Source organism: Desarmillaria tabescens (genome assembly GCF_030435595.1).
Source record: "Desarmillaria tabescens strain CCBAS 213 chromosome Unknown EV420scaffold_69, whole genome shotgun sequence".
NCBI classification, from domain to species: Eukaryota; Fungi; Basidiomycota; class Agaricomycetes; order Agaricales; family Physalacriaceae; genus Desarmillaria; species Desarmillaria tabescens.
In genome coordinates, this window is record NW_026848368.1 from 74,346 (window position 1) to 102,208 (window position 27,863).

Genomic DNA, 27,863 nt, shown 5'->3' on the forward strand with positions numbered 1-27,863 from the left:
GAAGACAGTCCTAACGCGCCACACAATGCATGAAGCCGTTGTCAACCTGGAGATAATTTCTGTTCTACATCGATACATTCCTGAGTACCGGGTCGAGACATATATTATCTGCGCTAGAAGCACTACTGCTGAACTAACAGCTAGCCCCCGTCACCACATGGAAACTCATGATCTCAGACAGTACGCATACGCCGATACCCTCACATCGTATGCAACACCAGACCTCTCGCACGTAACATCGTCCAACCATTTGGGCTTGTCTACCAATCCTCACGAACCTTATCCCCCCTGTCCCGCTGATGCGTTACCTTACAGAAGGCTAGACGTACGAGCAAGCTCGATTTATTTCTCGCCTGACCTTACCCTTCCACAGATCTTCCCGGAGTCACTGCAACCTGACAACACCTTTAACAACATGGCCGTTAACTTCTCGGTAAGTGTATCTTATTCAAGAGAATCACGCTCACCATCCAACGTTCATCCAGGACATGCATACAAACCGAAATTCTCTACCACCTCCTTCACCTCCCTCGATTGCTCTAGCGTTAGGTGACGCTGAACGCAAGAAAGTGCGCTTTATAATCCTTCTGATACCAAGGTCAAATACTGACGCCGAGTAGGATATAAGCCAACTTACAAACACACCGAAAGAAATCGTCTGGTCACTGGGACGACCCAAACATTCCAACCAGGCGATTACCTCGACTTTCCGAGTCGCCAATACGTCCACATCTCTTGCTGAAGTCCTGTGGCTTTTGGATCGCAATGATCTGGAGCTGACTGACATCTGCAAAGCGATTTTCATGCTACAAGCAATCCTCAATAAGATGATAGAAAAGCAAGATGGCAAAAAGGCAGATTAATTAGAAAATACATATTCACATATCCCACTATATAGTCTACATACTGGATGGAACATCCGCGACAAAGAGGACATGATGGTACGTGGCAGAAAAGAGAAACGTGAGAAAGTGCCTGAGCGTTATTTCGTACTGCGTTTCAACCTTCGACCGATAAAACCGATATTTGAAATAAGGAAAGAATCGGGGACCCGGCTTCCGCCGCTACTGGATTTGTAAGTGGCGTTCGCAGTCTACCGGATGAAACATCTGGACTTCATCTATTCTGAAACAGGGATTCCTGCACATCTCCAAATCAACACTACGTACATTTCTGTGCGCTCCTCTACAACGTCATTCTCTGTCTCCCACTGATATAATGGCTTCAGCTGAACCATTGGTATGATCGATTCGAGAAATCAGTGTACCTTCGTAAGTCATGTCCCCACAACGTCTATCTCACCTACTAATAGCGGCATCGCAGTTTTGGACTTGTTCCTCAATCTCTTGTTCATCCACAAAGTGAAGACACGGCTTATCCAGCATGGCCTAAAGAAGTACGATAAAGTCATGAGGTATGTGCCGGTACTTGTAGACGCCGCTTCTACTTACTCACACTATTATAACCACAGCTCCAATCAATATATAATTATCATATTTGTCGGCATGGACGTCCTACTTTTGGGCGTCACCGCTCTCGGGAATCAATTCGTATACTGTCAGGTGAGGTTCGATGACACGGAGTCCAATTGCCGGACTGAACCGGACCGTTATACTTAGTTCCAACTTCCACCCGGTGGTATACATTGTCAAGCTACAAATTGAGATGACTCAATGTCTCGTGAGTAGTTTCTAGTTTCCCTTGAGCACGGTGATTGTGACCGCGTTTCAATCTAGGACTGCTCATCAAAGTCGCTCGTTCTACCGGTATCAATGTTTACAACGAAGAAAGAGGTGATGTAACGTCAGAAAGCATCAGTGAGGGCAAGCCTATGGGCGCTGGAGTGTGCGTATATTATCTTCCTCACGGTGAGTATCTGAATTTGATCCGTTCATTGACTTCCAGTGGTGTCCAAATCACCACCCAAATCTATACACATGCCGAGCATCCCGATGAATACGGTGCGCTTCATATAACAGCCCCTTGATGCTCAACTGATCACCTCTCACAGAAATGGAACACCGTAAAGTGCAAGAGGCGACGTCAACGCTTCAGGAGAGTGACACAGTAGCTCCAAGTTGTAGACAAGGTGGCTAAATTTCGATAAAATGCGGCATGTTCCACGGACAGTGTGGCAAAGGTAAGGCATAAAGCACAGCCTCTGGGGTGTGTAGTTCGTGTCCTGTAGGTCGGAGCCAATACTAAAAATGCATCTTTGACCCTCCGTACTAGACTCAATTCTTCAAGTTATGGCGTACCTTGTGAGAAACTTCTGCGATCAGCTGCCACTGCCCATGGGACGGACTATGCCCGTGGGTACTAACCCGTCTGGTACGTTCAAGCGAACTCTGTTGTTCTTATACCTTCAACTTCGATACGCAACAATGGCTGGAGGTGCTGTTGCAAACACTGGGTCGGCCGGTTATAGTCACCTTATCGACACCAGCAGGAAATGGTATAATAACAGAAGGTACGATAGTTTTGTTATCGTTGGGCGTCAGGCTCACGAATTCTTTCTTATTGAAAGAATTATTGCCCTTCACTTTTGTATCCTTTTGCTGTAAGCGTTCCATTTAGGTTTGGTAGTTTGATGACCAACGTTTCGACCAGACTCATCACGTCTTCTACGAATGGATACGATGGAAGCATGATGAATGGACTGCAATCACTCACTCAATGGTCTGAGTATTTTCACAAGCCAACTGGCGGGAGACTTGGCCTTCTGAATGCCATCCAGGTGCGAATATAGTTCTGCATTTCTTTCGAGCCTTGGCGAATAATTCCGCTTCTACAGCATATTGGGAATCTCGCCGCGTACCCCTTTGCTCCATATTCTTCGGATGGCATTGGACGGAGATATACCATTTTTCTGGGTGCTACAATCATGATTATGGCTACAGCTATTCAGACGGCTTCTCAGTCAGTTGGGATGTTTATTGGAGCTCGGTACGTTCGTGTTATCATTGTATAGATCGACGTTTTTGAACATTTTTCTAGATTTCTCATTGGTTTTGGTTTGACCTTTGCTAGTACGCCTGCTATACCGCAGAATACGAAGTAACTTATGCTTGAATAGCAAATTCGGCCCCCATGCTGGTTACTGAGATATCATATCCATCTTATCGTGGACCTCTCACGTCAACATATAACTCCCTCTGGTATCTGGGGTCTATCATGTAAATAATCATCCATTCAGAGGTCTTTCCTGATTATGATGTTCCTGTAGTGCTGCCTGGACAACCTTCGGTACTTTCAAGATCAAGAACACTTGGGCGTGGAGAATTCCGTCAGCTCTTCAGGCCCTGCCTTCTGTACTACAGGTCGCCCTCATTTGGTTCATCCCTGAGTCTCCGCGTTGGCTTGTCAGCAAGGGCCGTGAAGAGCAAGCCCTAAAGGTCTTGGCTTATTATCATGCCGATGGAAATGCGTATGTGTGACATGACTTCCTTGGACATCAATGTCTAATAACCAAACTGTAGCGAGGATCCACTGGTAAAGCATGAGTTTGAGGAAATCAGGGCTGCCATTGAATTGGACCGCACCGGTGCGTGCTCACGTCTTCGGCCACGCCACCTAATCATCGAGTCTTATTTTAGTGACTGCCAACGTCGGATGGAAGTCTTTGGTTTCCACCCCCGGAAATCGTAAACGTATGAGGATCATCATCGCTATTGCATTCTTCTCCCAGTGGTCCGGTAACGGCTTGGCATCGTACTACTTGAACCAGATCTTGAACGACATCAACATCAAGAGTCCAACAATTCAGGTAAGTAATTTGTCGGCTGCATGCTTTGGATACAGGCGGTGATGTTTGTCTTCCTTTCAGCTCTTGATCAACGGTATTCTCCAAATCTGGAACTTGGCTTGGGCATTGCTCGCTTCAGGCCTCGTTGATAAACTCGGCCGACGCCTGCTGTTCATGATGTCCGCAGTGGGCATGTTCGTCTTCTTCAGCGCTCAAACTATCTGCTTTGCGGTGCACAGCGAGAAAGGAACTGAGGGAGCTGCGCATGCCCTAATAGCTTTCATTTTCTTGTTCTATGCAGCCTACGAGTAAGCAATGCCTCTATCAGTCATCTTATACGGCAGCTTCTCATTTTTTTGCGTAGTATTGCATTCTCGCCCTTGATTGTGGCTTACACTGTCGAAATTCTTCCTTACCCGATCCGTGCCAAGGGCTTCACCGTATTCAGCTTCACAATTTCAATGGCTCTGATTTTCAACCAGTATGTGAACCCTATCGCATTGGGTAAGCGTTTCAATTCACTCCATCGTTGTACCCAAATGATCTGAATTTTGGCAGGCAACATCGGCTGGAAGTACTATGTACGTGATTGTACCATTCTATCATCTTCCTCCGTTGACCTGGTTTACAGATCGTCTACGTGTGCTGGATTGCGTTTGAATGCGTTTTCCTTTACCTTTGTGGGCGCTTTTCTTTGAACCATGAATGAGTCAGTTCTGACACTTTGTACAGACATTGTCGAGACAAAGAATCTTACTCTTGAGGAGACCGCCGTTATTTTCGACGGAGATGACGCGAAAGATCAGCTTGTGCTAGCTGCCGGTATGAAAACTGATGATGAGAAACTCTCTGGATCCTCGGTACGCGACGCGGATCTACCAGATACTAAGATGTAGAATGGATCATAATTATTCTCCGGATGTCAATTGGGAAGGATATGTGTATTACAATATATATAACGCTTTTTGATTTGGACTTTAATGTCCACGAAATTTCTATATTATGCTGATGCCTCACTGCTTTGCCTACCAAGTCTGTCCTGGGAACGAAGACAGTGGTACTTAATGCCTTGGGCGTTATGATTTGACTTGAAAGGATTGTGTACAGAGTCACAATCGTCATCTATTCTTCCTTCGCAAGAGTACAACCTTAATCTAGTAGAGATTCAGTGCAGGACCGGGTTGAGACCTACATGTGCACGTGTCTTATGGGCCGTATGGACGGAGTTCGAAATGTGTGATGGCCGTATACAGTTACTTGCGCTTCGCCGAAAGCGCCCAACTCGAAATTCACGTGGCACGCTCATTAGCATATGTCATGGTCCAAGTCGCGTTTTTCCTCTCAGAGTCTGAGCAGCAGTAAAATCTTCATGGAACAACCATTATGCGGTATACTTCAACTTCCCGAAATGCGGGACAACGGCTCAACTCATCGGCCATCATTTATCTGCCAAAATCCGGGAAATGCAAACACACCCAGCCAGTAGGACAAATGCCAGGCTCTTTCGGGTGCACCGCAGCCTGGTACCTATCCCTCACAAAGAAATGGCTCAAAACGACTGTTTGCAAAACACAGCCAGCCGCGTAATAAATCGACAAAAGAGTACCGTCCGTTTGGCCAGTGGGTGCCTTTGCGACACGTGCCTTCGCGTATAATAACCACTGTTCCACGAGGCAACACTACCACTACCACCATCATCTCGATGACGCGTCGTCTTCGCGTTGGGATGCTCGTAAGGCTTCTATCCATGCCCCCGGAGATGTGGCTCGAGGTGAGGGTCGCGTCGTATCGTGTTATAGGCAGGGCGCTAACCACTGGCACGACTCGGACGTTCTGTAGATTATGGGCCACCTGAGTCCCAAAGACGTGTTAAACCTCGCACGAACATCCAAAGATCTTCGTTCGGTATTCATGCACCCATCGTCAACGACTATGTGGAAAACAGCGCGTAAGACTGTGGATTGTCTTCCTCCGATGTCAGGCTTCTCCGAACCGAGGTGGGCGAATTTGATGTTCGTCAATAAGTGTAACGTACGGCGTGTCTTTTTTTACTGGTCGTCAGATATTCTGGCGCATTTGTGTTCTTCTTCTAGTTCTGTTGTAAAAGTACGGTGCGCAATGTTGATTTTTTTCTTCTTACTCGTATATGCACGAAGTGCGTGGGCGAGCAGTAAGTCTTCCGGTTTACCCCCCTACTGAATTTTGTGGAGCTCACGCAGTCGTAGCATCATTTCTGACCCTGCGACAGGTTCTGATACAGGTGGGATCGACTCTCATCAAGAAGCTGTTGCCTAAACGAAGGGAGAAAGGTGTGTCTCTTATCATATAAAGAGAATTTCTCAGCTGACTGTTGGGATTACCTGGTATTCAATATCTACGAGAAGAATTCGATGTTGTCAAAGCTAAGTATCTCTCACTTCCCAAGGACAAGGTAGATACGTATCGCCAAGAAAAACGGGAATACGTCAAGCAAGTGCTTAACGTGCGTGTCCCTGCATCCACCCCACTCTGTTGTCCTCCAATTGATTCTCATGAAATCAGTTCGTATACATTGGAAACACGTGGCGTCAAAAGATGGTCAAGCAACGTGAAGAGGAGCTGAAAGAATTGAAGGAGAATAGAGCAGCCGCGTACGTCTACCATCGTTCCCGATTGTTATCGTCTGGGGTTGATAAACATCACTATCTAGCATAACCAAGAAACTCGAGGCGCTCGGCTACGGCGAAGCCTTCGAATCCCTGGATTTCAAACTCAAGTTCCCCGAGCACCCGCTTGTCAAGCAGGCAAGCGCCCTCACAGAGAAAGGTACGTTTCCTCGACACTGTCCCCTGTCATTTTCTGAAATCATACATTCATTAAAAGTCTGATCCAAAATCTCTAAAACTCTTATCCCGCTGGCGGAAGAAGCGGTTAAAGCAGTAGAAGACGAGCGCGTATCCAAGGCACTAGTCACCAAGACCCGCATCGCCCTCGCCACCGACATCCTCGAGTCCCGCACTGCCCAAGTCCCGTCCATCACCGATTTCCTAGCCTTTGGTCCTCTCAAAGACATCCTCGACCTTCCCCTGCGGATCACTGTCGGTGCAAGGCACTTGAGGCCGGTCGTAGATGATTTTCGCAAGCATTGGGCGGAACGCACACAGGATGAACTCCTCCGGGTTCTCGGGGATACTCGATCCAAGAGACAGAAGCGCGATTATCTGGCGTGTAATGTTTTCGCTTGCCAGGGACGGTGTTCGTCGGCAGAATGCTGTTCTTTCCCGAGGTCTTAGAGCATGAATTCGCAGGTTGTTTACCTGTCGGAATCGAAACGGAGGCGTGTGTGGACTGCGGAGTATTTATCGAGGCATGAGAGTCTGATGGCGTTCATGCCGACGTTTATACGGGCCATCGGATTGGACCCGGAATCTGCGACGGTGGAAGAGATTGCTTCACTGAAGCAGAATCACCTCTGCCTTATCTGTCCGGGGGCGCACCCCTTTGACGGGAGGTCAAAAACGTATGTGAGTGGCGTCCCTTTGTGAGTATCTGGGTTCTTCTTCCTTCTTGTATAGCTGGCTAATTATCCCGTTGTCAGATCGAGCATATGGGTGGGCATTTCTCAGGAAGAGGTGGCCTCGTTTCCTACCCAGAGATATTTGAGGTAATGCCTTCTCAGAGCGCGGAGGAGGGTCCTAGCACCAGTATTACTCAGATCGACGAGGCTCGTCGGGGCTGCCGTCTTTGTCAAGATCCTACGTGCTTGTTTAATATATAATTATCTGGACAAAGAAGCATTCCTCTCGAGGTGATTAATGCGTCCTAGATGTTATATGGTTATATGGTTAGCTACTTTCTTGCCGGCTGTGAATACGAACGATAGGACGATGTTACGATGATATATATGTACCGTTACTACGCAATGTACCAGAATTGCTACTATCCTGCGACTTTACTCTTGGTTTACGAAGTTGTTGTCCCGGCTCGAATCCAAGAGGACGAATACCAACCAGTGACTAGTATAAGTTTTGTCCTCGAAGCCTGAAATTTTTGAATGCAAGTCAGATCTTTGCTTCCGGTCCACGATAGGGATTATACGTAAGGAATTAGGGCATCTCACGAATGATGGAAGGCACTCGATGGCCAAGAAGTTCGGGTCCGAGTTCGAGCCATCGACTCCGAGTCGGAGAAGAGATCACATTTACGCTTTCTGACCGTGTTCCAGGAAAGAGGAGTATCGATCGCCCAGCCTCTACTACTAGCCAAGCGGAACCAAATGCTTTGGCACACAGCCATGGCGCTCTGAGGTCCGACAGGCGGAACTTCGAAGCAGCTTAAGACCGATGAAAGAAGTCGGGCATATCAATGAACACTGTCCAGACGGTTACTGTAATTTGAAGAACTTCTAACCCATCATGATTCGGTTCCATATAGAGATGCGAAAAGCGTACAGACCGTTTCTACGACGATCCGTTATCGGGGACCCATCATTATGAAAACGTCATTTCGATTAAGTATTCCAAGAATTCACCTTCAAATGCGTGGGACGACGGTGAACTTGGTGGGTAAATGGGTAAGCCCGTAACTTGCGTAGTAACAAGGGAGTTGTGTCACCCAATTATTAGGTACTTTGCATACCATAATATCCACGCCACGGTTGTGTTCTTCGACCAGGAACATGGTCACTGTGACGTTGCCGCGAAATCGCCAGCTACAAATTAATTTATAGGTTCCCGATGAGCTGGCTCAGATGGACAGAATAAGGCAAAATAACACACGAGCGTGATGTTCGTTCCTCCGCGTTTCTAGGTGATTTTTTTAGGGCTTCAGTGCGGTATGAGAGCGCAAAAATCCCATATACACACCTTCAATGGTTCTGTCTCATGCGATTGAGGCTCTTCGGACCCATCTGAGTGGCGTCTCAGTCTCCGTCTTTCTTGCCAACGAACAGGAAGAAGAGAACACGAAGTTGCAAAAGTCTACATTGTGTTACGACACAATCTACACCCTCAATTCCCATGGACTCACTTTCAACTCAGCCTTGGCTATACAGATATGACTCTCACGCATGTAGAGGACACGTAAATTCTGCTAAGCATTATTAACAAACTGTATCTAAAAGTAGAATGGGGTATATGTTTGGCGAACCGGTTTTAATCGTCCTCAGAGTCGCTCTCACACTCTTTCCAACCAGCCTTTATCAACTCCGCCTCCCATGGCGAGCTGACTTCTCGGGGTGCCGGAGGAACAGAGGTCGCGCAACTAGCGATGATGAAGTTATGAAGTAACTGATTAACACTTGAAAGATAGTAGTATCAGCTGTCGGTTTCATTGTATGGAACAATTCTACTCACATGTCTCCGTGTGTTACAACGCCAAAGTGTGGAGCCTCTGGTATGGTGGCCAAACTGACCGCGACTGCAGCGTCTTTCAACTGTTGCATAAACCTTTCGGTGTATTCCTGAGGGTATGCGATATCCCCTAGGCAATGAACCAACTTGACAGGGACGTGTATCCGAGAGAGTTCTTCGGTAGTGTACTCCTTCCGATTGTTTAGAAAATCGATTGTGGCTCTGTCGTACTGGTCAAAATTCTCGGGAACACATTTCTTCAGGGCTAGAGGAAGTGAAATATTGAGTAGCCTATAACAACAATTGGTTACAGTGGAACGGCCTGAGGAAATGCTGATGTACGTACGCGTTCGCTAAGCTATTGGGATTATTGCTGAAACCCAATTGTTGGGCGCCGTAGACCGCATCAGAGATAACCGCCATGTCGGGCTCACCCGTCTTGAAACCTTCTCTCCAGTACTCTGCTATTTGCCGCCGGCCATCAGCGACATCCGCTAGCTACATGCAGCGTTAATCTCGGCTAACGCCTAAACGTGTCGAAAAAGAAAGACGCACCTCCTCTAGTCCTAGCGGCGACACAAGGAAAAGAGAGGCGACTTTATTTGGGTAGTAGACAGCGAGGCCCACCGCAACTACAGTGCCCATCGACAGACCCACTAGGTGACAGGCGGGTAATTTAATCTCTTCCTGTTAAACCTCGCAATTCAGTTACATGAGCCTTGTTGAACAAATGAGTCGGTTACCATGAATAATGCAAGATCTTCGGCTGCCTCTTGTGCACCGTACCCTTCGGGAAGCGGATCGCCCGTCGTGAGCCCATGTAGCCTAAGATCCACAGCAACGCAGTTGAATCTTCTTATCTGTGGGTCTTGGAATTGCCCTAAAGCGAATGTCAACTTAATTGCTTCTCCAGTGGTAAGAGACAACACACGACTAACATTGGAAGATTTGTGGTCCTAGGTAGACCGCATGAATGAACAGTAGTGTTGGTAGGCTTTTGTCAATAGATTTGGCTGATGAAGATGAGGGTGTTGATATTATGTAGTTAAATGCAATCTTTCTCGTGCTCGACTTGACGTTGGCCGTAGGCATCCTGATCGATAGAAGTTGAGAGTGCGGTGAGTAGAGAGAATGCAAGAAGACTAGACAGGTCTCCTGCCTTTTAAGAAATCCTCCCACACCATGATTAACGCGTATGGTTTCCGAGATTATCTGTGGGACCGATCTCCAAGCGCACGCGAGATTGACTCTTTTCAAGGGCCCGCGGAAGGAGATCCGCGCTCCAAGAGAAGCGACCATTGAATGTATTCTTTGGGCGGTGACCCACAGTCGGACAGTCGTGTTAGCGAGACGGAGGAAACTGCACACTGTCCCTTATGGAGGGCCGACCAAAAGCCGTAACCTCCCAGAAATGAGTAAGACTTCGAAGGCGGCAAGTCGTCAGGGTGTCAGCCATGCAGCTCCACGCCCGGACCCTACGTCAAAGTCCGCACTTGTCGCTGTCGCGGGGAATTGGTTGGATCTCTCAACAAACTGGAAGAATTCGTTTAGTTTCAGTGAATAACATAAAATCAGTCAGAATTGGACCCGTCCTTCGATAATAAATAACTAGCAATTATTTCCGACAAGACATGGGCGAATATTGGAAGCACCGCCCACCCCAATCGACCAAGCGACTAAAAGAAGCTCTGAAGAACGGACTCAGTTACTTACTTAATGGAAATCCAGGGTTAAAATCGCGTGGTAAGTGCCTTTTGTCGGACCTTAAATCGACCGCGTACTGATGTATCCAGCGGTTCCATTCTTCGAAACGGGGACCTGGCGATCAAGGGACGATGATACACGGTGCAGAAGGTTCCGTTAGATGGCCTTCTTTCCAGTGAAATCGTCACACTTGAGCATCTGGATTGGATATGGTCATTAGGTGATGCTGGTTGGCAAAAGCCAGGCAGTTATACTCTTCGAATTGTTTCCCTGGGCACTGGCAGGATACGGGTCCGAAGAAATGGTGGTATGTGTGGCGTTGTATGCACCATGATACTGTAACATATAGTGAATAGTCTGTCGCATCAGACAAAAAGACCTACTTAGAAATGGTACGTAGCTCGAATATTGAGGCCTCTGTTAACATAAAATGCTAGTTATGAGGAAGGTAAGAAATGGGAAGTGAACAGAAAGGAAACGAACCTCTCATGCAGTCGCGCTTGGGGTTATCAAGAGATCGGCACTAGTTTTTGCGGACCGAAAGCTGAGACCTATTAGGAAATTGTAGGATGGTCCCGGTCTCGAATCATATCCAAGTATGTTAAAAGAGCGGGGCGGAGGACGTAACCGAACATTGTACGGTGATGCTGCAAATGGGTAACCGCATTACAAGATATTATCTCGGAGAAAGTAGATGTAGCGCCGTACGTAGCCACAGCATACCCAGGTATAGGTACGCACGCTTTCCTGACCGTGCCTATAGGCTCCAGTAAAATTCCAACAAACGCTATAAACCCCAAGCAGTACTGCACCAGACTGTATCTGATTTGCCGTGACGCTTGGTCAGTCAAACAGTAATCCACCTCATACACTCTGTTTCAACATAGTATCTCCGGCAGATAGCTGGCTGTATACCTCCCATTGCCCAGCTTGGCGTTCGTCCCTGGCAAGAAGCGACGTTTCCCTGACCATGGCTACCTGAATATAGGAGCAGTAACGAGCGTCAGAGAGAATTCGTACCGGAATCGAGACTAAATTGTTACGCGTTATTAGGTGCACAAAGGACTTTGAGTCAGTAAAGCATGAGAAAAGGTGCCCACTTCCCGATTGGGATACTTCGGCTTGATGCGTCTGGTGGCGAACGGTCTCCGCTGTTCGGCAACTCGGCAACATCATGCGACGACCTCCGCCCGCGCCCGGTAGCTGACCTCATTGATTTCTGAACAAGCCACTCCAGAAGGTAAGGAAATGGAACCTTTCATAGACATCTAGCCTCCCACACGACCTCGCAAGGACCATTATGACATACTAATTGTATTTGAAGTTGTCCTGACAGGACCAAGTAGGATCAAGTTTGTGCTGTAATAGACAGACAGAGGGCGGTAGAGGCTTAACGATTTTCCATGCTTGAGACGAGCCAGTGCATTTCCTATGATGTCAAGTGATCCCAAGTTTTATAATATGGTTTCCCCTGTTGGATTAAAAGTCCCTTGGTACAATCGTAATAGCGATTGAGTCATTTATGATATCGGTTCGGAGAGGGTGGATGAAAGTTTGGTTCATAACTTTATATAATTCTATACAGACATCACGGAGGAGACTGAAGAGTAGAAAGTATAAATGTACTCAAAGTTCAAACTTTCAAGTACATCATATTCGTTTAGCTCTTTTCTTCAGTCTGGTCCAGCGGAACTTCCCTCGCCCACAAAATGCCAAATATTGGGACTCAAGAGCCTCCGTCAGTTCACTGTGAGGCCCATACACTTTCCCATCATAAAAACAAGACTTCAAAATGTTATGACATTCCCTTTGATCTTCTACTCCCAAAAATCAGTTCAAAAAAAAAACGATGTTGATAGATGAGATCATTTCCGCCCTCAGGCTTTGTTAAGGAGTGGGAAAGCTGCTCCTGCTGTCCAAACAAAGGAGATCACTTTTAAGTTCCAGAAAACCTTTTTGATATGCGAAATGGGCGTCAGATAAAACGGGCTTTTCATTATGTTTTATCTATCTTATCTTTGCGGAACATGAAGGTTGCACGAAGAAAGGTCACGACACCTTCAGAAATCAGAATACCTTTTTCCGTCCTAAAATGAACTGGCTCTAGCCGGTGTCCGCAGCACCTGCAGTATTTTATCCCTTATTGGACGTTAAAGTTTAATGGGTATCATCTCAAGCTTCGATTCCAATCCGTGAGGGCACAGCTCACGTTCACTGCACGTTCGTAGATTTTGCGACGACTGTCTCTTCCCAAATTCTTCCAGTCTGCTATAACTTTAAAGTAGGCAACGGGAGCGATCTCCGAGTCGGAATCGAACGGAACACCTAAACATCCAGACCCGCCTGGAACTCCCAGATCCCTTCAAGCTTCGAAGAACGTTCGATCGACTGGAAGAGACGAATTGACGGGAAGGCGTGCCTTGCCGCATCGGGCGGCCATGATCTAGGCATTTCGGCACTGGGCAGGGGCCTCCTTATCTTACTACTGTCTCGCTGGAGTTTAGCTGTACTTGTACTGCATGAATTTGGCGAGAGATGGGACAGTACAAGAGTTTTGTATACAGAACGAGGGGAAAAACAGATGGATGTGCATATGCTCACGGGAAGGAAGACCCAATAAGTATTCGTGCCGACGGCAGCGGGCCTAGTTAGCTACGTACAGGCTACTAAGTAGTACTGCGCGCAACGATACTAGGTATGAATTGAGATGAGAACTGTTAGCCATGAGCAAGCCGTTAACGCCCCTTTAACCTTCGTACATATCAATGCACGTGTGGTAAAGCTGGGACCGTACAGTCACTGAAGATTGAATCTGTGCCGATCGACATTCCGGCTTCTCGGCAAGATTCGGCGGTCTCTCGGATTCTCTGGAAGGGTGGAGAGTATGTCGTCGTATTCGGCACAGCCGCGATCATTCAACTTCTGACCTTTGTGTGACCACCCTTTGCAGTCCCGCTGTAGTCTCCTGATTGAATCTTCTGAAGCTTTGAGGGATCGTACAGCCCTTACATGCTGACCATTTTTTAAGAGTTCACTTGCTCAGTTCGAAGATGTCATAGGGGCTGCGGCAAATTAGAATCTTGTCTGCAGTCGAAACACCGAGATCTTTTTAGAATCCTAGAATGCCACTGCTAATGTTAAATAATTATAGACCAAGCTCGGATCTTGGAAATTACAGAGTACTGCGATTAGATATCGAGAAAGAGATGGATTAACGTCAATAATAGGACATGGTATAGTGAATTTCATAGATTATTAAACAAATCGATAGCGGATGAGCGCATCGTCCTTATACGATGACTTTCGAAGGCCGGACTTCTTCGCCGGCCAAAACCCTCGCTGCCTTTCCATCTCGATTTTTGTAAAACACAATGTCGCCATCATCCTCAATGAAGCAACACTGTGTGAACGTGCGATAGAGTGCTCGAAATGAGTTCTATGACAGGTTTAGCAGTGACTTTACGACAAAAAAACAAAGTGGACTCACAGTAGTATCGTAATTATACACATCTCCCAGCAGTGGTCGAATAATTTTCGTCACTTCTGGCTGGTTGTAGAACGGTATCGAAGAGAAAAGATGATGTGCGACCTGCGAATAATGTTCAGGGATAGAAAAGGTATGAGAAGGAGTCAAACATACATGGTCATGGCTGACATTGTGCAAAAACACCCTTCCTACCCATCCGAGAAGTGGTCGATCAACGGTAGCGAGAGCACCACGTACAAAGGTCCATGTCTGAGAACGATAATGCGGCATTGTTGGGTCGGAGTGGTGGAGGTAAGTGAGCATGACGATCCAATGATTGGCAAGGATGTATGGAACGCCATACACCCGCCCTACATGAGCTATGCTAGTCTGACTAGCCCACCACAAAAGGAGAGCAAGGACGATGCACAACCCGATGTTGGAAGTGATGATTTGTCGCCGGTGATGTGGTTTAAAGAGAGCCGAAGACGGTGAGAAATGCTGCATGCGGCGTCAGAACGATTAAAAAAAGAATTAATACTGGACTGACATTCGTTCCCTGGGGATATCGCGGGTTTCCCATCACATCGGTCAAGAGATATAATTGCCATCCAATGGCCTGCATGATGAGCATGCGCGAGAGGACGTACAGCGGCGCGTCTTCAAACACGTCGTGCGGATCCAAGCCTTTCCGGCGTCCGGGAAGCCCCTCGTCATCGCTCAGCAGACCCAGCCTCTCGTCCTCTCTTTCATCCCAAAGGCCGTACTCCGAACGCGTTCGTGGAACGAAGTTCTCATCCCGTTCGACGCTCATGGTGGCCTTGTGGTGCTTCCGATGTGTCTCCCTCCAGGCATAGTAAGGTGCTAATATGGCGGTGTGAAGGATATAGCCAACGACATGGTTTACCCACGAGTACTGTGATATGGTACCGTGCCCTGCCTCATGTGCGAGACACCACCAACCAGCGAGCACGATTCCTTGGCACCACCAGTACGCTCCCCAGAGGGGGAAACGGAGGACAGCAGGAGTAAGAGGGATGTATGGCGTCAAGCGATATAAAAGATATGCACAAAAAACGTCCTGTAGAACGTAGGCCAATCCTTTTGTCGTCGATTTTCGGAAGAGGTGGTGTGGGATAGCAGCATGTAGTTCGGCTATGGTTATCTTTGGTGGGACAAAGGGGGTATTAGCACGTCGAAGATATTCCGGGCTGTCAGAAAACATATCGAACGAAGACGACAGAGAGGGGAGCCCATAGTTGGTGCAGTATTTAAATCCATTAACGGATAGTGGTGGTCGGAAGCTAAGCGATGAAAGTGATCGTACTCCAGATGGTTAGTTCCCCAAAAGGCATTCCGCGCGCCACGGAAGACCCCGGACACACATTGCTGTGCGTTTCGCCCAATCTATATGTAGATCTCTAAAATGCCGTATCATGCTTATTCACGCCAAGCCGGCCCCGCGATAATCCGAATCGTCTCTTCCGGTATGTCTGAGTAACTGACCGTCTTGTTCTCTCTCTTGATGTTCAACAAGTGATGCCACTTACTCAAAACCTGTGCTTTGATTCATAAGTTATCTTTATCGCATCAGCATTCACAGTGGCGGCGGCGGTCTATACGACCACTCAAATCACCGCCGGTTGACGAAGCGTCTTATAATTCCATCAACGGTGACGTAGCACTTACATGGTATGTTGTTCTGTCCAAAGGATTCGGCTTGGCGAGCGAGCGAAGAGAAGTCCCATTCATGGTCTACAAAGTGATTCGCTTCAGAGACGTCCTGGCAAGTGAAAGGGGAATTCAAATGATCGGATATGGTGTGTTTCATCACACTATAGGACTTACTCCCGCGGCGCTCTTCGTAGCCCGTCCTCGCAAGTCACCAAGAAAGTGTGAACTATAGAAATTGAGGTACGAGAATCATTGAGTCATGGATTGAAGTACGCCCTGGTATGCAATTTCCCGGAACTGTTCATATTGGAGCTCAGTATGTCCAATAAGGAAAAGGTACGAACATACTAGTTGACCGTTCGAAGTCCGGGTATCTTGTTCAACTCGGACATCTTTTGAGTGACGGACAGACTGAGAACTTTGTGCAAAGCAAATGAAATCAACTCCGGATTGCTGCCTACTCACCATGATTCAGGTATCATATTCTCTGCACGGTAGAAGCTGCCCGCACAGAGTTGATTTTGTACCTGTTTCCGCGACAGTACATCCACCGTTGTCCTTCAAGCCCTTCAGGAGACCACCTAGACCAGAACATACATTCTTCCTTTCGCTTTCAGGGATACGGGGGAATCCGGTGAGGTCTGGCCCCTTGAAAGAATCGAATCGTGTGAAGCTTGACTACCATTGAATGTTGAAGTATAGTGAAGGACTGTCATTGGAGCGCCATTCGCCGGCCAGTTCGAACTTCGACCCGGAATTGGATGAGCTCGGGTTTTAAGGACAAAGAGCATAAGAAGGCAACAACTCGCCTTGAGGCAGATATAGAAGCACTCAAAACGTGGGTTGCGTCGAATGATTACCCGATGAAAACATCAGAGCTTCGTCCATATCGTTACTTCCGACCGTTGATCAATCTGGTTCTGGGGGGATGGCATCCACACGAGAAATTCGGTACTACTCGCTTGTTCTCCTACAATTATATATTTGAATGAAGGCCGTCGAATCTCGATATCACCATCCCTCTGAGCACAAGGCAGCGATGTTTCGAAGTTTAATTACTGTGACCAGACTATCAGTTTGAGGCTATGAATAGAACATGAACGAATTGTAGTGTGTGTTGCAGTTCCCCGCATCCACGAAAAAGGAAAGATTTTAGTAATTCGAATCTTTGCGAATCTTTCGATTAATCTGCAATTTCATGTGATAAGATCGGCGAGTACAGTGCTGACAACGCACTGCAAGCACATGTTTGCAGTCCCCCATACCACGAATCATTCATGATTGGTGATCGTAGGAGGAATCTTCGTGTTTGAATTTCAACCACAACTGCCGCCTGCTCAAGCGGCTCAATTGCCACTTGCAATGTCCAAATGAAACGCATACGTGCCTGCTTATAACAGGAACGTTTCAATTTGACTCACTTGATGTCGCGCCTCTGCTCTTGTAAGGTAAAAACGGCCGCATACTGTAAACCCCCCAGTCACCGATCGACCCGATCACGATCAGAAACAGAGGCTTGTCTGCGAGGCAGCGTGGGGAACACTAAGCGGAAAGAAGGAAGGAGATTTTATTAGTCGTCGGTGAACTCGACGTATTCCGCTTCAGACACTTATCTGGTACGTGGGACATAAAAGAGAAAGCTGCATAATCAATAATAATAATAAATACCTGAGTTTATCGGAAATGTTCGTCCGAACGCGTTCCAAAATGGAACGAGACGGCGTCGGACTCGATACCTACCTATTCACATGAGATGCCTCTATGTAGCATCACAACATCAGGAGGAAGATGATTCGCACAGCCCGTCGACCCTTCGAAGCATCATTTGTTGCTCGCTCTCATAGCGAGCGGAAAAGAGGAGCTGTTGATCGAGCAGTGATCATATCGATCATGATCAGGAGCCGCTGGACAGCCCCAGGAACCCCTCCCGCAGCTCAACTCGCGTATAGAATAACGTGATCGTGCTGGAACGTAGAATATCGTCTCACAATGCAAGTGAAGAAGGTCGCGAAGGTCATCGAATGAGGTGAGCTTCCTTTGTTGGATCATTCTGAGATCAACATGATGTGACACTGAAAGTCATCAGATAGACGTATCGCGCGGAACACTGTGATTGAAAGCCCAAAATCAGTGATTATTTCTTAACATGATACAGATGACATACCGTCATGTCATTCATACGGTTGCCCTGCGAAGCTAATGTCCAAGGCAAGTTAGCTTTTAGCATGGCAGATGTTCTCGACGATCAGAAGAAGAAAACGAAAGATATGAATAAGTAACTGCGATGACGCCTGCTATCCACGTGCTACAGAAATTTATGAATCAATAGGCATAGACCCCCGACAGTGATAAGAAATCACCTCACGCGGTTCCGATACCGGAAAAGGTGTCCGTTGATATCCATCAGGGCTCACACGATGCCTCGAGGCGCCGGCACAATGTTCGCAAGGAATCAGAATTCTGTCTGTTGCGGGAGAGTCGACCCTTAGGATTAACTATGCATGGTCAAGAGTCAATACCTCGAGAAGAACTCAGCTGACATCGACAATGTGCACGATAGAATGTCAAAGTAAGACCCCAGGCCAGAAGCCCATGGTTTCATTGCTAGAATACCAGGCCTGTCAGGGCTGGTTCCCCCTTTGAGCTTAGCGCTATACAAAGTAATAGAAGATCTTTTTTTGGGGGGTGTAATAGGAGACTCCGGGAAAGAAGTATCGAACGAGCAGTCTATAGTTGGATACTTCTGCGTTCGGAATTTTCGCGGATGTGGGATCGAGGTGAATGCAAAGGTTAAAATGAACAATCATGGTATTAAACATACCTATATGCGTTGTGATCAACACATAATGATACAAGAGCATTAAGGCTGGAGGAGATCCGACGACTACTAGCCTCGGGACGAGAGCAGAGATCATAAGATGACTACCGCTACCATCTCAAGCGTCATCACGGTTTATGGAGTGAACCGATGATAGAAGCTAGAAAGACAATACTCCAAGAAATTTACGGGTCTTCGACACGCTGTTTCCGGCCTGCAGGCGGCTGGACAATGACAGGGCTTGGTACGCGCGTTTTGATGGTCAAGATTAGGGATTAGCTTTACCATCTTGTATATGTGCCAAGTTATCGGATAAGGGCTTTTTTTGTCCCAGAATTCTGAGTCGGAGAATGATTTCCGTAGAATATCGACGCTCGCTGGCCTGTATGAAACCACCACCCCAAAACCTGAGGAAAGGGTTCGCGGGAGCCGAAAAAACCGTGTTGGCACCAAAGTCCGAGGAGACCTGACTGACATTTTGTGTTTCGTGGAAGTCCTAAGATGAATGGCGCCTGGTATGTTGCGAGGACTGACCGCGCCCGTTTCAGGATGGTGGTTGTGGAGGAAAGACACCAGCGGGCGGAAGCGGAACGATCGGGCCGAAACGAGCCGAAATACATGCGTCATCATTTCGCTTCGTATCTCTGTCTTCGACTTCCAACAACGCCAATCCCGCGTGTCGCTGAATTCGAAGACTTTCTCAGCGTTTGCATCTACAACACCTTGTTTTCCTGCCGTGGCAACATATTCAGTCCTGCGAAGCTCTTCAAAGCTCCATCTTGATCCTTGATCTCTCTATTTTGGACAACCAGCATGGTCATGGGAGCGAAACAGGCCATCAAATGCATTTTCCAGAATCTTGATAAAGTTCCAATGCACCAGTATTTTTAGAAAGGTACGAGAGGATCTCGCAGAGACGGTAGATGCTCGGACCGGTATGTTCGTTGTCAGCGTCTATTGCTTACCACTTAATCGGAATATACGCACCGCGGAAGGTGAATGGATAGAAAAGCGCCCATGATACATACTGACAAGCCTTTCCGTGTCGGAACGGAACCGCAAGTTGATCGCGTCAGTGATGGAGATAATTAAATGTATAACGAGAAGGAGAAACTGCGGTCGTTGGTTCAGCATCTTATCGCCTAGTGTAATCGGCTGACTCGGTGGCTCGGGTCCATTTGGAGATTGCGAACATACCAGTCAAGCGTTTATATTGGCTCGCCGATTCACTCCGTGACACTCAAAGCAAGTTTCCATTTTACGAACGCGCATGTGGTCGAAATCCAGATGTTTGCCTGGGACCTCGACGTCATGCATTGAGTTGAATGGACCTGGCCATTGTCATACGCCCCGAACTCCTCGTGAGTTGTCGTCCTTAATTATTTCAAGGTCTCGTGTCGCTCGAACGTTTTTACGTACTTATTTAATCTGTCGCTCAAAAAGCTTTTAGGAACGCATTCCCTGATTTAAATCAGTGCGAAAGGTCCCCGCGGCTCATTCCCGCGACTTTGATCGATGGCATACATGTCAGGCAATGACAAGTCGTAATGTCCCTAATTGTACCGCCTTGGAACCTGTGCGGTAACCACGACGTTTTAGCCTTTAGCGTAGGGGCAACGTTCCACATTGATTTTGATAGCAGCATAAAAAGCTACCATTTCACCTCAAACAGACTAATGATCAACATTTTATACACCCCGCTCTTCACCATCACTCCTCGTTTCACTTCCTCTAGTGGTTTATAAATCCAGAATCATTCGCCATAGAACGGAATATATCACGTTCAGGATTTCTTCGATCCACAGATCTTCGACTTCGATGGCCGATACTATCCGTGTACAAGACTAAGTTTAAACGAACAACCAATTCCGTCACAATATTGTTTGGGAGATCATCGTTACGGATTCTTCCTTCGCGCGCCTAACTGACGGAAGTCTCCTGCCAATACGGACGTTTGTGGCGGTGAAAAACTGAAGGTATTAACGTTAAGGATACACCACAATGATATTGACTCTCCTTCAGATTAAGTAGGATGACGCGTGCCCAGGACCTCACGATCTCCGGCCAGCCTTTCATTCCAGTGCTGTGTTAGCTCCACTAGTCTTCGGAGCCCGATCGTTTTAGTCTGGTTACTAGGTCGAGATCGCGAACAGCCGTTGTCACCCGTGTGTTTCCGCTCCAGGCGTCCCGCCGTATTTATTCGGTAGTAAACCTGATTCGGATATACAATGTGGAGCCATTCAATAACCTTTCTGTAGATCCTCCGAGCAAAAAACTTAATATGTTTTACTGGGTATTGCATACACAACGTCAGCGCCACTAATTTCTAGTCCCTGAGACGTACGTCGGGTGATACGACTAGTCTCATTTCTGTGATTCAATGCTTAGCTCTTTGCACAGGCTTGAAGAAGGCCCTGAAAGTGTCGGTCCTTTTGAGCGGCCCTTGGATTCAGGAGAGTTAATACAAGCCAGGCTCGCCTAGGCATGGTTTTAGCGTTTTCCAAGATGCAATGAATACTTCTGGAGGCGAGGTATTTAGTTGCTTCATTCATCATTGCGTTGTTCCTTCTCGCTAATAATTCATCAGATAATTCATTTACTGGCGGCCTCGTTATATTGTGTGGCGACACATTAAAAATCGGCGCCACCATAAGTGTACGTTGTCGATATTATTTTTGTGGCTCATCGCATCTTCGACTCTGAATAGGTGAAGTTCGACCTCATGAACCGAGTCGGGAATATATGACTACCGATGATGGTCAAGAACGACTCACAGAGTGGGTAGAAATGCCCTTTCATCGAAGGCGAAGAGTGACCGAATAGACCGGCCCGCCCACGTAGGACCTCTTCAGGATCACTATCCTTCCGATACTTGTTCTATTCTGCGCACCTCCAGTGATTCCATGACGTTAAAGCGTTCACTTCAAGTCATATCAAGTCATATTCTCCGGGCACAAAGCTTTCTCCCGGACTCTTTGCGGGCGCAACTGAATAGACTTTAGGCGGGCAGTCGGTGATTTTGAGAAAACGCTCGCAATAGTGTGCTATGGACATCAGAGTGAGCAAAATTTGATAAGATAACGGAGGACGTCTAACCGATCAAGCCGGGGACCCCAGCTACCGCTAGCTTTGAAATAATTCTTCCCGCCCATCAGGCTGTTCAAACTGGATCAATTTCTTTCTAATTCCCTCGGAGGATTTTACTTGCGATCTGACCAAGGAGATCTCAATTCCCCATATGTCTCACGACATCCCTGAATAAAAAGAGTTCGTCTTCGGAGTGACATGAACACATTCCCTCCTTTCGACTGTGTTCCCTCCTTTCGATATGGTTTCTGCTATGCCAGTAAAGTCAAAGCTTGATTCCCAGCATGTCAAGGCAGAGCTGCCGGTCTTCACTCCCCTTCCATATACCATATCGCAAATACGTGCAGCAATCCCATCTAAATACTTCGTTCTATCGACTTCTCGCGCTCTAACAACTCTCGCACGCGACATTTTCATGGCAACATTCTTCTTCATCCTTGCTCTTTACATCCCCTCCATTCAGTTATCATACCCATTCCATGTTTACACCCCCCTTCTTCGTGCGGGTGCATGGATGGGATATTGGTGGTTCCAAGGTCTTACACTTACCGGAATATGGGTGCTTGGACACGAATGTGGTCACGGGGCGTTCAGCCCTTACACATGGCTGAATGACAGTCTTGGCTTCGTCCTTCACAGCTTCCTCTGGACTCCCTACTTCAGTTGGAAGATTGGCCATCATAGACATCACATGACCCATGCCAGTATGGAACGCGATGAGGTTTATGTTCCCAAAACGCGTTCAATTTTAGGGATTCCTTCCAAAGAGGCAGAGGAAGAACACAGTATTGATTGGGAGGACTATTTCGGCGACACACCTATCTGGACACTAATGATGCTGATCCGGCAACAACTTCTCGCGTTTCCGGCTTATCTGAGTAAGTGATCGGGTATTTTCGTACGTATTGTACATCGCTGATTTTGTATTCCCAGTGTTTAACGTATCGGGTCAACCAAACTATCCTCCGAACACTAATCATTTTTCACCCTCCTCTATACTCTTTACGCCGGATCAACGGAACGCTGTTATTCTGTCCAACATTGGTATTGGGACTATGATTGTTCTTTTCACTGCAGCCGTGCGTCAGTGGGGATGGTGGAATGTCATGGCGCTCTACGGTATACCGTGGTTCGAAGTCAGTCATTGGTGTACGCGCTCTTCTCTAAATTTGCATTTTTAGCTATTAATTGTTTCTTCTAGTTGTTATGATAACTTATCTCCACCATACTGATCCCACTCTGCCGCACTATCGTGCTCCGAAATGGACCTTTGCTCGTGGTGCCGCAGCCACCGTCGATCGACCCTTCCTCGGGTGGATGGGACGATGGTTCCTACACGACGTCGCGCACTATCATGTCGTACATCACGTACGTGTTATTCTTCTGTTCTGTATTAATCCCTCCTAACACCTCTGACATCAATAGTTCTTTCCAAAAATGCCCTTCTACCATGCACCGGCAGCTACACAACATCTCAAAGCATTCTTAGGACCGCACTATCGTTGGTCGGACGAACCCGTATTTCAGGCACTATGGAGAAGTTATAATGACTGCCAGTTTGTTGAAGATGAAGGTACGCGATAAACCGGAACCGATTTTTCGATTCTAATCATGCTTCACAAACAGGCGATGTACTTTTTTATAGAGATAAAATGGGCCGTGCTGCTGTCAGGGCTGAGGACGAAATTTAGGTCGAAGCAGCTCACTCCGCAAAGCTTGTGGCATGTGTCGAAGCGGATTCCATGGCTTTTCAGCGGAAGCAAAAGCAGACATACGAAAAACCATAATATAATAGATTATGATAATTCGATAACGATGCCACGATTCACGAATAGAACTTGCGTCATTCTCCATTAGAGTTACGCGACAAGGCACAGACGCGTATTAGGTTTTTCCTTTCGAGTCAATGACAAACAACATGGGCATTGGATATGATACACTCGCAAGTAGTCTTAGAGTAGTTTGAAAGCCCAAGCCCGTACCAAACACACCGAGAACCTGCCGAAGATCACCAAGGTCAAAAGCTTGATGATCTACCAAGCGTCTCTAAAGACAAGGAAGACTGCAACTAGCTCCCAAAGCCGAGCAGTCTACCAGAGTGACGCGATAACGCCAAAGGCTCTCAGCTCCTTCATGTACACCACAACGTCTGGAGGCATCTCTTTGCCATGCCTGATGCCCAAGGTAACCGCTTTCAGCGACTTCGCATTGTTCGAGACCGATACTCTTGAACGCAAGAGGGCGATCAATGCGTCCGACCAACCGCTATGCTCTCGTGTCCAAACGAACTGCAGAGAGGTCAGGTTTGGTAGCATTGACACCGAGGACAGGCTGCGTAAGACCTCGTTCGTGATCAGCGGTGTCGGAAAAAAATCTGCTTCAGAGATCTTGAGTGACTGGAGAGACGAAGTGGCTTGAAGAACAAGTAGGAGCTCGCTTGGCTCCACTATAGACCCCCTGGACACGACCAACTCGAAACATTCAAGCTGACACTTCGATCGACGAAGGAAATAAACAAGGCTGTTTCCCCACTCTATGTCCCCGATTGGGTCGTGTATCTGAACCTTCAGAGCGACCAAGGAGGGAAGTATGGCGCCGGATATGGAAGAGGTACCCCGCGATATGCCTAGGTGCACCGATGTCAGGTATATTGACCTGAGCGTTCCTGTTGACCATAAGATTCTATATGGGACAGCGAAGTGTTTAATACGGATCGGATTGCCCGAAGCGCTGGTGCCAGCCATTATTGTCCAATCAAAAGGATGTTTGAGGTAATTTCCGCCAAACTCGACCGCTTCTAGCTGTGACCATGGAAGTTCAACTTCCCGGGCCCATACACCTGTGAGAGCGACGGTCCGTAATTGGGGAGCATGGGAGAACGCTGTGCACCTTTCCCCAGAGTCAATTCCATACATCTCCAGAGTGAGGGTCTGCAACATTGGAACTTTGTTTATTACGTTCGAATTAAGAGAGGGCACCGCTGGTTGTAACAGCTTCAAATTTGCCTCCTCCCAGCGATCCGACGAAGCATAGAGGGCCGACAGAGCAGGGGCATAGCAATAGGCATAGGCTTTGTCCATTACGTTCGCAGCGATGCGCAACGGTTCGTTCATAGAGCGCTTGATATACAGCTGCACCAACGTTTTATTGATATCAGGAGGACAACCCTTCCCCACATATATGTTTCGCCATAGAGACGGCGCTGAAAGTGCTATGTTTCGCCACCGGAAACAGACGAGAGAGATGTGAAGAGTTGTCGTGAAATTGGGATCAGGTATCGAAGACACCACTTCGCTAAAGATGAGAAGAAGAATTTCGGTGGGGAATCGTCGAACGGCAGAGTTGAGGTAACTGCGGTACCCAGAGATATATTCTCTGACTTTCTCTTCCTGCTTTTCCAACTTTGACACGATGCCACGTAGCCGAGCGAGCTCCACTCGGTAGTGTGCGAGGTCGCATTCTGCAGAGAGTATTTTCTGAGCAATTTGACTCCTTTCTGCAGTGTCAGGGTTGGCATGGGTACGGATATTGTTCCATATGCGAGGTGAAAAATCGTAGGCAGGAGCTAACAATGTGTTGTTACACTGGGAACAGAGAAGTAGGGTTGCTCCACTGTCGGTTGATGCACTAGCTAACCGTTTAGTAGACGTATCATAATGAGCTCAACGACATACTCTTCATCCAAGTTTCGCTGAGCCATGACAGGCTCTTTTTGAGGTGGTGAGAATCGGATGGTGGCTGTTAAGAGCCTTCTCTTGCCGCCTGGTTACCTTGCTGGAAAGCAAGGTCACCTCGTCCTGACGATTTCGTTGCCGAAACCGGTGATGGGCAAACATGTGTCAACATGATGCCGACTGCCGACCGGCGGTGAAATGCCCAATGCCGGGCAAGGAGGGTCACACGATAAAACCTACTACTGAAATAAGTGTTCAGCGATGAGTCGACGGGGTCTTTGATAGTAATTTGCTATTGTTTACCCGAGCTTGTATACAGCAGAGTCGACCATTACAACAGTCTTACAGTCTTAAGTAGAGGGAATGAACAGCGTTAAGCCAGGTTTCAAACTCAACATGTAATATACAGCAGGGTTTCGTACCGGTAAGTTACCGGTTAGTTACTGGTATTTTACCTCCACATTCTTGTATTTTACAAAATACAGCACCGATTTAAATCACATTCCGTAATCCTTCAACCAAGCAATCGTTCATCCTTCGACTGTCAAGACTCAATCGGCACTTAACCAAGCGGCACTGACCGGAAAAAAAGTTCAGCCAGCAACGTCCTATACGCTGGCACCGCGGCGGACCCTGGTTCAAAATTTAAATTTACACTCGCGACATGTCACAGTCACGTGCATGATATAATCACGCTGCGGCGGAGAAGCCGGAACGGCTGCAGACATCCGTTGTACTTAAACATCAGAACATAAACATCGGACCACTGGTAACGAACAGAAGTCACATTGCCATTGACAATAATTGACCTCACAGTTTGCCTCTTAAATCATACGTTCCCTTCCAGACACCCGACTGTAGCTTCCCTTTTAATCGGGCATCCCACCAACCCAAAATGGTCTGTATCACCTCGTCATGCCGCCCATTGCAATAGTGATCCGTATGTTCCATGAGGTGCAGGGAGTGGGTTCCCGGGGACCGGTTGCTCAGGGTCTTCGCGTACAGCACCGCGTCATACCTGATAAAGATAAGCGAAGGACCTTTCATCGGAAAGGTAACATACACCGGCACCGTCTTGTCATGCATCCCATGAATTGTTAGAACATCAGTTCTTTTCGGAAACCTGGTTTCTACCAGCGATCCGTCAAAATTAGCGAATTTGTCTACGTCTTCAGGGTAGATTTTCGATCTTGAAGGTTTTGAGGTTCAAGAGATGATACCCTTTGGTGACAAAGCCTTCAGTCCAGGCTTTAGTTTCATCAGAATCTATAGAGTCGATTATTGTAAGTTCGAAATTCCCTGATTTAAGAGAATGCTCTCACCGTAGATACCCTGCGAAGAACATGTTCAGCTTGACATTTCCCTCTCCGTGATGGGGAAGAGCACCCACTCGCATGCGGTATCTACCAGACACATTGACGAAGCCCGAAACATTGCCCCCTGCGTCAGTCGTACACAACCAGTGTACGGCGAGTATCGCACCATGAGAGTGGGCAACTATTAAATCGATACGATATCCGAAATAGGCTGTAAGGTAATCTGTGACGACACGGAGATCCAAAACGTCCTGTTCTAAAGAATTTGGGCGCCAGATACCAGGTGATTCGAAGTGCCCTCTAGATCAGTTTAGCTGTATAGCTATGGAAATGATTAAACACGACTTACCGGAAGTCAAAGCGAAATGTGTCCATGGGTAGAGTAGTAGCGAGTCTCTTCAGGAAAAGGTAATCCTTGTGGCTAGCAATGCCTTGATAAACGTCATATCCCAATCACAAGAGCAGAAACTATATACCCTGCAGAACCATGGAGAATCTACAAAAGAATTAGAAATTTCTAGGTTACTAGAGGTTTGTCACGAACCAGAGCGAGCTTCCTTCCATCCGTCGGCTTTCCAGGTCCTAGTTGCTCCAAAATGCCAGTGATTGAACTAGGCTCACCCGGATGTGGGCTGGGAATAAAGATCTCTGACGGTGTCCGCTCAGGCATTGCCAGATGGTGGGTGTTAGTAGGAAAGGGCAAATAGACGCTATACCCGAGATAAGAAAGCTAGTGTTTTCACACGGGTGGTCTGTCCACCTAATTATAAGGACCCCTGCAGATAGTAAGGCAATCATATGCAGCGCTCACAAGCAGTACGATATCATGAAAGAAGTGATGATGAGAGTAAGTCTGGGAACGTTATCTTGTTCGCGCGGATGGAGTTCTGTAACTGACCGGAGACCGAGGAGCATCGGATAGACAAGAGCAATAGGCAGCTATGACAGCCTAGTCGAGGATGTCAGATAAACAAATATGAAGAAAACTGCAACGCACTGCTAGTCCAGCTGAAAGTCAACAACAAATCCAACAAATACTGGGTCCTGTA

The 27,863-nt window shown here is 47.3% G+C and overlaps 9 protein-coding genes across 9 annotated transcripts; 5 read left to right on the forward strand and 4 right to left on the reverse strand.

Annotated features, from left to right (window-relative positions):
• Positions 1 to 25: 25 nt before the first annotated feature.
• EV420DRAFT_1650013 (uncharacterized protein) lies at positions 26 to 863 on the forward strand (the record flags this gene model as incomplete). Its single annotated transcript, XM_060478391.1, has 4 exons — positions 26 to 325; positions 374 to 433; positions 486 to 569; positions 621 to 863. 4 exons carry the CDS (start codon positions 26 to 28, stop codon positions 861 to 863), a joined length of 687 nt encoding a protein of 228 aa, XP_060324025.1.
• A 237-nt stretch (positions 864 to 1,100) lies between these two features.
• EV420DRAFT_1579886 (uncharacterized protein) lies at positions 1,101 to 2,115 on the forward strand (the record flags this gene model as incomplete). The annotated part of the gene is made up of 6 exons (XM_060474604.1): positions 1,101 to 1,175; positions 1,229 to 1,271; positions 1,324 to 1,414; positions 1,472 to 1,680; positions 1,737 to 1,961; positions 2,012 to 2,115. 4 exons carry the CDS (start codon positions 1,101 to 1,103, stop codon positions 1,617 to 1,619), a joined length of 357 nt encoding a protein of 118 aa, XP_060324026.1. The 3' UTR covers positions 1,620 to 1,680; positions 1,737 to 1,961; positions 2,012 to 2,115.
• A 240-nt stretch (positions 2,116 to 2,355) lies between these two features.
• On the forward strand, positions 2,356 to 4,832 carry EV420DRAFT_1579895 (hexose transporter). Its single transcript, XM_060474605.1, has 14 exons — positions 2,356 to 2,470; positions 2,528 to 2,560; positions 2,611 to 2,737; positions 2,795 to 2,946; positions 2,998 to 3,029; positions 3,077 to 3,176; positions 3,227 to 3,427; positions 3,480 to 3,544; positions 3,597 to 3,766; positions 3,827 to 4,053; positions 4,110 to 4,249; positions 4,304 to 4,326; positions 4,377 to 4,425; positions 4,478 to 4,832. The coding sequence occupies exons 1-14, from the start codon at positions 2,385 to 2,387 to the stop codon at positions 4,639 to 4,641; spliced, it is 1,569 nt and encodes a 522-aa protein (XP_060324027.1). The 5' UTR covers positions 2,356 to 2,384; the 3' UTR covers positions 4,642 to 4,832.
• A 208-nt stretch (positions 4,833 to 5,040) lies between these two features.
• Positions 5,041 to 7,392, forward strand: EV420DRAFT_1752480 (uncharacterized protein; the record flags this gene model as incomplete). Its single annotated transcript, XM_060480405.1, has 10 exons — positions 5,041 to 5,365; positions 5,419 to 5,516; positions 5,585 to 5,915; positions 5,971 to 6,054; positions 6,130 to 6,227; positions 6,287 to 6,375; positions 6,435 to 6,550; positions 6,650 to 6,957; positions 7,033 to 7,248; positions 7,300 to 7,392. Exons 1-10 carry the CDS (start codon positions 5,209 to 5,211, stop codon positions 7,390 to 7,392), a joined length of 1,590 nt encoding a protein of 529 aa, XP_060324028.1. The 5' UTR covers positions 5,041 to 5,208.
• Positions 7,393 to 8,877: 1,485 nt separating this feature from the next.
• Positions 8,878 to 10,167, reverse strand: EV420DRAFT_1650016 (alpha/beta-hydrolase; the record flags this gene model as incomplete). Its single annotated transcript, XM_060478392.1, has 6 exons — positions 8,878 to 9,022; positions 9,079 to 9,366; positions 9,422 to 9,573; positions 9,631 to 9,762; positions 9,819 to 9,955; positions 10,014 to 10,167. 6 exons carry the CDS (start codon positions 10,165 to 10,167, stop codon positions 8,878 to 8,880), a joined length of 1,008 nt encoding a protein of 335 aa, XP_060324029.1.
• Positions 10,168 to 13,831: 3,664 nt separating this feature from the next.
• EV420DRAFT_1579915 (delta-12 fatty acid desaturase) lies at positions 13,832 to 15,608 on the reverse strand. The gene is made up of 4 exons (XM_060474606.1): positions 14,796 to 15,608; positions 14,420 to 14,746; positions 14,267 to 14,368; positions 13,832 to 14,215 (listed from the first exon to the last, which is right to left on the reverse strand). Exons 1-4 carry the CDS (start codon positions 15,468 to 15,470, stop codon positions 14,069 to 14,071), a joined length of 1,251 nt encoding a protein of 416 aa, XP_060324030.1. The 5' UTR covers positions 15,471 to 15,608; the 3' UTR covers positions 13,832 to 14,068.
• Positions 15,609 to 21,725: 6,117 nt separating this feature from the next.
• Positions 21,726 to 23,715, forward strand: EV420DRAFT_1088231 (fatty acid desaturase-domain-containing protein). The gene is made up of 5 exons (XM_060465767.1): positions 21,726 to 22,702; positions 22,758 to 22,973; positions 23,026 to 23,192; positions 23,250 to 23,397; positions 23,451 to 23,715. Exons 1-5 carry the CDS (start codon positions 22,066 to 22,068, stop codon positions 23,513 to 23,515), a joined length of 1,233 nt encoding a protein of 410 aa, XP_060324031.1. The 5' UTR covers positions 21,726 to 22,065; the 3' UTR covers positions 23,516 to 23,715.
• Positions 23,716 to 23,914: 199 nt separating this feature from the next.
• On the reverse strand, positions 23,915 to 25,524 carry EV420DRAFT_1485597 (uncharacterized protein; the record flags this gene model as incomplete). The annotated part of the gene is made up of 2 exons (XM_060470250.1): positions 23,915 to 25,451; positions 25,499 to 25,524. The coding sequence occupies 2 exons, from the start codon at positions 25,522 to 25,524 to the stop codon at positions 23,915 to 23,917; spliced, it is 1,563 nt and encodes a 520-aa protein (XP_060324032.1).
• A 784-nt stretch (positions 25,525 to 26,308) lies between these two features.
• Positions 26,309 to 27,484, reverse strand: EV420DRAFT_1278647 (ectomycorrhiza-regulated esterase; the record flags this gene model as incomplete). Its single annotated transcript, XM_060468100.1, has 5 exons — positions 26,309 to 26,516; positions 26,562 to 26,687; positions 26,821 to 27,114; positions 27,164 to 27,245; positions 27,355 to 27,484. 5 exons carry the CDS (start codon positions 27,482 to 27,484, stop codon positions 26,309 to 26,311), a joined length of 840 nt encoding a protein of 279 aa, XP_060324033.1.
• Between the last annotated feature and the right edge of the window lie 379 nt (positions 27,485 to 27,863).